Source organism: Asparagus officinalis, chromosome 5, assembly GCF_001876935.1.
Source record: "Asparagus officinalis chromosome 5, Aspof.V1, whole genome shotgun sequence".
Classification (NCBI taxonomy): Eukaryota; Viridiplantae; Streptophyta; class Magnoliopsida; order Asparagales; family Asparagaceae; genus Asparagus; species Asparagus officinalis.
Window position 1 is genome coordinate 86,820,939 of NC_033798.1, and position 10,153 is coordinate 86,831,091.

General features: G+C 35.5%; 1 protein-coding gene across 1 annotated transcript; it reads right to left on the reverse strand.

The window, feature by feature from the left end:
• Positions 1,756 to 5,333, reverse strand: LOC109842123 (GDSL esterase/lipase At1g28600-like). The gene is made up of 5 exons (XM_020411033.1): positions 5,138 to 5,333; positions 4,781 to 5,011; positions 2,817 to 2,965; positions 2,433 to 2,712; positions 1,756 to 2,352 (listed from the first exon to the last, which is right to left on the reverse strand). The coding sequence occupies exons 1-5, from the start codon at positions 5,331 to 5,333 to the stop codon at positions 2,087 to 2,089; spliced, it is 1,122 nt and encodes a 373-aa protein (XP_020266622.1). The 3' UTR covers positions 1,756 to 2,086.

The following is a 10,153-nucleotide window of genomic DNA, read 5'->3' on the forward strand; positions in this document are numbered from 1 at the left end:
ATAAACAATCTACACATGAGAGTCGTCGATCTAAGGTGTTTGTTGAAACTGATTTGATTATGGTGCACTTGCACAAGGAGAGGTTTCCTAAAGGCACATATGAAAGCTGAAGCAGAAGAAGATTGGGTCTAGCAAGATTTTGGAGAAGATCAATGATAATGCATATGTTCTCGACCTTCTAGATGGATGGGCGATCTCTCCGACACTTCCATGATGATCCTATTTATCCTAAAATATCCTCGAGCACGAGTCCTTTTCAAGTAGGGATGAGTGATGTAGACAAAAAATTATGTAGGATCAAAAGGTCAAAGTATCTGAATAGACCGAAATTTGCACATCTCAAGCAAAACGGGCACACGAGCAAGACTCATTGCTTTGCCATGAGATCCTCTGTTTTTTAGCATCTAAAATCATTTAGACACTCAAATTTGCACTTTACTATTTTATTATTTTCAATTGGGCAATTTAGTAATTTTATTTTTGACTTCTTTTAGGGTTTTAGGATTTTCCTATAAATAATTTGTCATTTGGCAATGATCTTCATCTTGTAGATCTGAATAAAAAAATTTCTTGAAGAGACCGTAGCCAATTTTTGGCATTTTGTCTTTGCGGAAGTCTTTGTCGCAAGGCTTTCTTGGAGGAAGTCCACATTGTAAGTCTTTCTTTGATTCCACCGCTACATCATACATCCATCTAACTTTCCTCCATTTTCTCTAAAGAAATAATTATCAAGCGCAGTCACTCTATCAAGGAAAAAATTCATTCGTAAACCAAAGTTATAACTACTAACTGCTTCCAAAAAAACAAAGGCAAAAAGGGAATTCCACGGGCTTCCGCTGCACGTACACATGCTCAATTAATTTTCTCATTAAAATTAACCATCAAATTTTGTTGTTTGAACTGATGAAATCGACGATGATCCTAACATCAGAGAAGCAAGTAGTAAGGCATGATTGGAGAGAGTCTCGCCATAGGGTAGGTTGCGGTAGGAATCCATTATACTAACCTCACGCATGATAAGGAGATGACATAATTACCAATGTCTGATGGAACCACTGAAGCTGAAGATAGAGGTGTAGTAGTCAATGGCAATGACAATGAATGTTGCCGCAATGAGGATTATTATTCAAAGGAGGGAAGAGAACTAAGGTCCATGCCATACAAATCGAGGAGATTGAAATTTTGGGGTATGTTTAAAAAGGGGCATTTTTGTCTCTCTCTGTTAATGGACTAGTGACGTTAGAACGGTTTATTGAAAAAATTTCAGGGGGGGGTAGGGGGTTAATGAAGTGAAATTTATGCTAAAATTTAATGCCATTGTATATATGTTACAAATTTTATGTGTTTTTTTTAGGATAGAAAAAGATTATGACCCTTAAATATAAGGATAAAAATAATTAGATTAGTTTTTAAATTGAGGGTTGCTAGAAGAAATGGTCCATATGTGGGTCTTAAAGAGAGAAGAAAGACAAACTTAATAATTAATGTGAGCCAAAACACTATTTAACTCCATCGTTCTTTCTTAACTTTTTGAATGTGGGGCTATACCTACACACGAACACCTCAATAGGGGGAAAACGTGTTTAGAGTAAAGGTAAAAGTATGATCTATAAATACCCAACACCATAAAATACCTAGATGGGAGGAAGTCATATGGAAAACAATCCACTAGAACGTGACTCACTGGCGAAAGAGAAACGGTTAGATAATGATAAATTGTAGCTTAAACAATAGAGTAGGTATTTATTCAGAAAATAAGGAAAAACATAAAAGTTGATTTCTTTATTAATAGCTCTGTCGATATAATCTTCTACAGAACCTTTCATAAATAATAGCACTTAGTATACAGCTACATCTGAACCTGCGATTGAGAAAAGAGGCTGTGAACATATATTTCATGTCATATCCACTTCTATTGACACCACTCTGAGTACCGATACTCAGCATCCCTGCTTAAGTCCACAAGGTCGGTGTCCCGACGTAAATACTTCACATCCTCATCGTCAACGACATTTTCTTCTATAAGATACTCGGGCAAAATGCCTAAGATCTATCTACAATATTGGCTTTACGTTACGACACTCCTCTACAATGTTTGATAACTCCGAGTGGTTCTGAGTCCTAAACTTGGACATATCTCGTTCATTGCAGGAACAGTTAAAGAACCATTCAGCATTCCAGAAGCAATAGCCCTATAAGCTGCTTCAGTAAAATGAATCCCATCCCAGCTAACAAATCTCGAGGGATCACGACACACCTTGCCTCCCTCACTCGTCCCGCACAACGCAAACGCATTAAAGTTATAACGACCTCCGCTTCCACAACACGCAGCCAAAGGGGCAGCTCCAAAACCTACAAAGCAATCAAGTCCGTTCGACTTTTAAAGATTCACAAAACCACGTACAAGAACAAGCGTGTATACTAAAGCTCACCGAAAGGGTTTGGTGAGCGGAAGATGCTCATAATTCCATTGTAGTAATCTGCATAAATGATGGTTGCGTGTGGGTGAAGTCGTCGAATCCGGTCAAGCTCCTCTTGAAGCTTGCTGTTATGGTACTCAGCAAACTCATTTAACCAATTGATGCATCCGGTTCGAGGGTCATAATCTTCACTTGAGGATGAGCTCTCAAACATTGTGAGATACCAAGGGCTACATCCAATTGGGAAGTTTCCTGGGACTATAAGTGACATGGCTCCTAGTTCAATCAATTCCTAGCAATTAATCAAAGTAAGAGATTGTAAAAGAATTTCTCACAGAAGAGATGTTATGTTATCTTAGTGGGAATAAATGGTAAAGTGACAACGTTGTTGCTCACATTGATTGTTGCACCGATTGAATGAATGATTTTTGGAACAAATGTCCGTATCTTGTTGGGACTCATTCCTTGAGAAAACATGTAATTGCAATCATTTCCTCCAATCTCTCCCACAAGGAAAAGTGATTTGTTCAAGATGTTACTACAATCTGATGAAACAATGAAAATACCTTCATTAGACTTGGGAAAAGAAATAAAGAAAAGTATGACAAGTTGCTTTTATTATTATTTAGATTTTTTTTTTCACAGAAGCTATATTTATTTGTCATGATCCTGTCTAAGCAACAAAATATATTATTTGATTGTTCATTATCTTCATCTTCACCCTTTTTGTTCTTTTTTTTTTTTTTTGTGCTAACTAGAAAATATATTATTTGATTGTTCATTATCTTCATCTTCACCCTTTTTGTTCTTTTTTTTTTTTTTGTGCTAACTAGGATATCTTAACAGTTTTGAGTGTCCACATGTACCTTAGACATGTTTTCCTTGACATCATGCATTGGTCAAGCATCAGAAAAACTTGTCTTTGGGACATTTAGATAACAATAGATAGAATATAGTTAAAATATTTTATTGGGAAGGGTACCATGTCTCTAATCTTTTCTTTCCGTTTTAGCTAAATAGATGGAGATTGTTACTCTCATACCGAAAATCAGAAGAAATTAATAATCAAAACTTGCAAACTTTGTCCATTACATATATGGGGAGGATTATTTTCTCACAGTTAAGATTTCGTGTCTTTGAGTCAACAGAGCCCAGAGTATCTATTGATTTTGGTCAATTGCATTTATTGAGCATAAACCAATCAAGTTAGTGGACTTGAAAATTCATGAGTTGATCCAAAAGTAGGCATCCCTCCCAATACATCAAAAATGATCTCAGCCCACATAATTCTATCTCTGGAGTCATATCAGCATAATTTAATGTCTCACACTAAGGGGCTGTTTGGATTAGTTTTTTTTTGTGGTAAAAGAGGGGAAAGCTGCCAAAAATGTCAGCTTTTTGGCAGCTTTCCACCAAAATCTGCTTTTTAAGAGCTGATTTTAGGAGAAAGCTGCCAAAAAACTGACATTTTTAGCAGCTTTCCCCTCTTTTACCACCTAAAAAACATGAACCAAACAGCCCCTAAGTAGACTACAATTGCTAAACTACTTTTGTAGGTGCTTCCCCTTGAATTGTCTTTCCTTGCATTGCTATAAATGTTTATATATAAGCTAACATAAACTTCATATTTTTCTTTCTACCAGCGCAAAAGTAGTCTAGTGATTGTAGAGTTGGAGCTTATGTATGACAAATTGTTCATATAAGCTAATGAAAATATCATTCGATCGGCAATTAGTCATTATAAATTGTCTCTAAACAAGTTGGTTGGTGGCACGAAAACTAAAGAGGGGAAGACAAGATAGTTCAGAATAGATAAGGTAGTATTGTTATAATTTAAATAATATTTATGGTATAGAAACTCTAGAAAAGTGCAGCCACTTGTAGAAGTACTCTCAATCTGCTTCTAAAACAAACCCCTTAAAAGCAGCATCAGTTTGAATAAGCCTGCAAAATTATTTTACTAAACACCATTTTTTTTATTGCTTCTTTTAAAAAATAAGCAGGAAAAAGAAAAAGGCACTATTAAACTGACCTCTATTCTGTTCATTAGGACTCTAATAGCTAAGTCAAAAAGAAACCACAATGGTTGGTACAAACAGATGGAGTTGGTGAGATGAGTTGAGACAAAGTGGGGGGTGGGGGTGCACACATTAAGTACTTACTAAATAATAACGAACGCATGCGTGCAAAACGATTGCGGTCAGCAGAAGTTTTATATCCCATCATTTTCCTCCAGTTTCCTTTTAATTAAAACAATCTAAGATTTCCTCCATCTAACTTTTCTTTGATCAGTCGATAGATTCGTGTACTTTCAAGATAAAAACTCGAAAGTAAAGCGAGAGGATGAGATCGATCAGTACCTGAAGGAGGAGAAGAGCAGAGAGATGGAAGCAATTGCTTGAACCATTCCATCTGAACACCCAGCGAGTAATTCGTCCACGTAACTCTCATCCCTTCCTCTCTAAAGAACTCGACATCAAGCGCCGTCGCCCCACCAACGGCAAAATTCACTCCTAACTCAAAACCGGGACCGGTGCTGTTGCCCGACCCTCCAAGAAACGGGGGCAAAAAAGGCATCCCAAGGGCCTCGGCTGCATGTGCATGCGTCCCCCATTCAATTAAATTAAATTTCTTAAAATCAAGAAGAGAGGCAAAAAAAATAAAAGACTACAGATCAAGATCGAAGAACAAATCGATCTAGTATATATAGCACAAACCGATAAAATCGACTATGATACGGCCATCACAGTAGCGGCCAGTAGGGTGGTGGAAGTAAGTCTCTCCGTAGGGCGGGTTGGCCTGGTGACAGTGCTTGCCGTGGACAGAGATGACGTCGTTTCCGGTGTCAGCGATGGAGAGTAATAGTAATGCGATGAGGACCAGCGTTGGGGGAGAAAGGAGGATTGAGGCCATGGTGAGAATAATGGGAAGGGGTCTGATCACTGGGGGGAGCTAGGAGATATAAACACCGGGAAAGTCAAATTCTAGTTTCCCACTTTGTTGTGTTGCGTTTCTTTTTTCCGAACGAAACGAGGAAAACGACGTTCGGTCGGTTGCGTTGGATGGGCCCGATTTACCTACCTACATGATTGGTAGATATTTGATGAATCGTCTACGCTTGAAAACAAAACAAAGGATGACATTAATAAGTCATGAATTTTAATTCTAAACTATTTTGGCAAGATTAATGCCTCAAGGACCTAAAATATGGGACCAAGGAGTGGGACAAGTGATGTGTCTCTCCTCTATTGGATAATGAGTTGGCATGACCAACTCATTGCCAACTCATTATCCAATAGGGGATGGACACATCACTAGTCCCACCCCTTGGTCCCATATTTTGGGTCCCCGTAGCAGCGCTCATATAAACCATATTAATTATTCCTAGGGTTTTTTTTCTTTTTTTTTTGAGCAAAGTGGGGCGTGCAAGGAGTTTTGCTTGCTAGAGAGAAAAAAAACCGCATCTCGACAGAGGAGAGCAGAGGAGAAAAATTGGCTGTCTCTTCTAGGGTTTCGTACAAGGGCATGTTTTGGTGGCCGTCTTTTGAGAGAGATATTTGTGAGAGATTTGAGAATTTGTGTGAGCGTTTAATTGTGCGATTGTAAACCCTATTTGTATTCTCTTTCTCTAGTAGTAGATCTCCCTCCTCCTTGTCCCGTGGACGTAGACAATTTGCCGAACCACGTAAAATTGGTTGTCTCGCTTTTGTGTGATTTGTAATAGCTTATTTAGGTTCCCTCGACAAGTCAGTCCTATAACTGATGAGAGGAAGAGCTGATATCCCACTTTGTTAAGGTATTTTGCTTAAGGTTCATGTTTCCTTTGTGAAAAGATTTTCTATTGTAACCTGACTCTCTTGTTGTGCTGTCGAAGTGCTGCCGAAATTTTCGCTGCGCGCAACAATTACCTGGTTTATACTTTTAGAGGTGTTTAATATCTTTCTTAACTAATTTATTAGCACCTCACTCAATTTACAAGTGAGAGAAGTGTTGTCTGAATTTACACTTCTAAAATAGAGAATGTTAATTGCTGCTATAGAGAAAATCAAATTCAAGTTTCTGACTTTGTTGTGTTGCGTTTCTTTCTTCCGAATGAAACGAGGAAAACGATGTTCGGTCGGTTTCACTTGATGGGTTCGCTTTACCTAAACTAGATGATTGGTTGGTAAGGGTGGCAAACGGGTCGACCCGACTCGACCATATAAATTTCAACCCGATCCGTACAATATTGGTCCGATCCAACCCATCAAATAATAAGGTCAACCCGTTTATTAAACGAGTGACTCATGGACCCAAGTAACTCATTTAATTGTTTTATAATTTTCATGTGTTTAACATAGAGTCCATGATCAAAGTTTTTATAGTCCTATTTATCATTCATAGATTTTGTTACTGTTTAGAAGTCTATATATTTTCAGGGTGTTTTTTATAAAATTTAAATTTTGAGGATGTTTTTGATAAATTTTAAAAGTTGTAGGGGTTTTTTTTTTTTTTGCAAATATCATTTCCTTAATGGACTTTTTCTAATTTATAAACTTTATACCCATTGTAAGTTTTGACTTCTCAGCTATTTTTAAAATTTTGAATTTTTAGGGTGTGTTTTATAATTTTTGAAGTTTTTGGGGGTGTTTTTTGCAAATACCAAATTTCCATGTTACCGTTTATAAGCTATAGATTTTATACTTTTTGTAAGTTTTCATATATCTAGCCTGTATTCTATAAAATTTGCTTTTTAGGGTGTATCTTGCATTTTTGAAACTTTCAAGGTGTTTGTTGTAAATTTCAAAAAAAATCACGTTGCTATATTGAGTTGTAGATTTTGTACTATTTATAATTTTTTATATTTATGTGGTATGTTTCTGTAAAATTTGACTTTTTTAAGGTGTACTTTGTAATTTTAAAACATGTAGGTTGTTTTGCGCAAATTTCAAAATTTCCATGCTGCGGTTTATAATTTATAGATTTCGTACTATTTGTAAATTTTATTTTTTTGGGGCTTGTTTCTGTAATAGTTTGACTTTTTAAGGGTATATTTTGTAATCTCTAAACTTTTAGGGTTTTTTACAAATTTTAAAATTTTCATGGAACTCCATATAACTTATAGGTTTTGCTCTTTTTAAAAGTTTTGATATTTTCGTGGCATGTTTTTGTAAAAGTTTGACTGTTGAGCATGTATTTTGCCATTTTCTAAACGTTTAAGGTATTTTTTGCTAAGCTCAAAACTGTCAACCGGTTTTTATAATTTATAAATTATAAATTTTTCACTGTTCATAAGTTTTAATTTTTCATTTTTTTAAATTTTGACTTGAATTTTAGATTTAGTGAAATAAAATAGTTCATGGGGATTATGTACAATAACTCCTAAAGTTCATAGAGATTTAGTCTAATAAAAAAATTGATGATGTTTTACTGTAGAGCCCCCAAAATTAAGTATACCGCATCAACCATACATATGATATTTTACAATGAATCTCATTCACTGACAATAGACCTATATAATGTATGGGCCTATTTGATTGGCTAACAAAAATCACGGAAATATATTTTCTATAATGTTTTATTTTTCTTTGTTTGGTTACCACATTGAAAAAAATTAAAAGGGAGGGTGGTTGGCACCCTCCCATTGGTTGATTTGATCTTTATTTTAGGAAATCCATTTCCAGACTTTTTGGTAGGAAATCACTTATAAATTCTTTTTTGGAGTTTCACTATCAGATTTCTTCTTTTTGAGGTTTTAGAAAAAAATCAACCAATCAGCTCATAAGTGTTAACTGATTACGTAAGTGTGAGCAGCATTCTGGCTTTGAACTGGATCCCACTATCAGATTTCTTTTTGGAGTTTCACTATCAGATTTCTATTTCTTTTTTTTTTCTTACCTCACCAAAATCTTAAAACTTCCTCTCCATTCTGAAATTGCAAGTCAGAGGAAAGACATAATCATTAGAGAAGCAACGAAAATTAGTAGTTGTTATCTTTAAATGTGTTTGGGGTTGGAGTAATTTAAACGGAAATTAACTGTTGTTATTTCTAAATGTTCGTGCCTTTTTTCCCCCTTTTTTTTTATTTTTTTTTATTTTTTTTTATTTTTTTGGGTGCCACTTTTCGATCGTGCCGATCAAATGCTAGCTATAACCACTCAAACTAAATTAATGTTTATCCAGCATACAGAGTATCTTTTGTTTATTTCTTAGCATGCTGTATATGTGCACAATGGTTTAAATATTGATTTATATATTTTAAGTTAAACAGATAGGTTAATTTTCAGGTTTATTTTACAATAAGCCAAACGAATAAGATGCCCCCTCTTTTTTAATTTTTTTAACGAGAATATCTAATTATCTAAATCCATGTGGTTGTTTAGAAATATGTTTCATGCCCTAGTAAATAATCAGAAATACGTGTTTGTGAAATTTTGATTACAATCAGATTAATGTGTAGACAAATATTATATATCTGTTTTAGCCAAATAGATAAAGAATCCTATTTCCATTCTAAAAAGTGACAAATCAATAACCATAAGGGTGTGCTTGACAACTTTCTAAACTAGAACATGTTTGAACCTGGTCCAATTTTAAATTGTTTTGCTTATTGGTAAAAACTGTTTCAGAAGTGAACCAATTTATTTTAGTTTGTTTTTTAGGCTCTAAACTAATTTAGTTGTGGACCAAGTGGGAGTTGGTACAACTATAAATCAGTTCTTTCCAAAAATCAGTTTAAGGAACAAGTATAGCCCATATGGAATGCAAAAAAAAAAGCTTCTGTTGCAGCTTGCGTCTATTGCGTATGGTATGCACGAAATACAAAATATTTCTATCAAAAGTTGATGCCTATAGAGGAGTGCCTGAAACTGATTTTCTTTGAAATTAAGATCAAGTGCAATATGGTCACCTGCCTTAGAGATCTAGAGAGGATTGCTATTAGTGTTCTGCTATGTATATTGATCCTCAATTTTTAGCTGAAGAAAGGAGGGTAACTCATAGCTATCAGAAATGTTGCTGAGTGAGTCTTGATTGAGGAGTTGATCGTGATGATCATGTCTTTTCTTCTTTTGTTTGAAATTTATGTATAGGGGTCATGTTGTTGTAGGCCCTAATGTTACTTTCAGATGTTTATATATAATGCTTTGGTAATGAGGAAAAAATTACTTATCCCAAAAAAGTGTATAGCCCAACTTTATAGTGAACTGCCAAAAACACTATGCATATTGGAGGATGAGGAGGTTTGAGAAAGGATAGAACTACTTCGGGCAATCATGATGTCATGTCATGGAATATCCTAAAAGAAATAAATAAAACATAAAAAATATGGGGCAGAGAGAGGCGCAATAAATGGGTATACACCTGGACTAATTTTTAAATATAGCAAACATATCAAGAGATAAGATAGGGACAAGGGTTTACCTTTTGTTGTGGTGTGCTCTCTCAAAGAATAACAAGTTCCATACTTTCTAGTGAAATCACTGCCGATTGGATAATCATCAATATTCTCTCAACAAAAATCATATCGTCGAGACAAGCAAGATATTGAGCGGATCAATCCAACGACATGGACCAAGATTTATTCATTGAAGCCCCCCACACACACACATCCCAGTGGATAGATTTTGGTTACTTCAACCAAAAAGATCAGGTCGGTATCCATACCTGAGAGAGTAGAGTAGAGAGATGGAAGTGACTGCTTGAATCAATGCACCTGAGCACCCAGTGAGTAATTCGTCCGTTTGTCATCATCA

Excerpts from the sequence above, each read along its gene's own strand:
- LOC109842123 (XM_020411033.1), bottom strand. The coding sequence starts at position 5,333 with ATGGCCTCAATCCTCCTTTCTCCCCCAACGCTGGTCCTCATCGCATTA. Across the intron at positions 2,713-2,816 it reads CAATCGGTGCAACAATCAAT|GAATTGATTGAACTAGGAGC; the intron begins GTGAGCAACAAC and ends ATTAATTGCTAG. Across the intron at positions 2,353-2,432 it reads CCGCTCACCAAACCCTTTCG|GTTTTGGAGCTGCCCCTTTG; the intron begins GTGAGCTTTAGT and ends ATTGCTTTGTAG.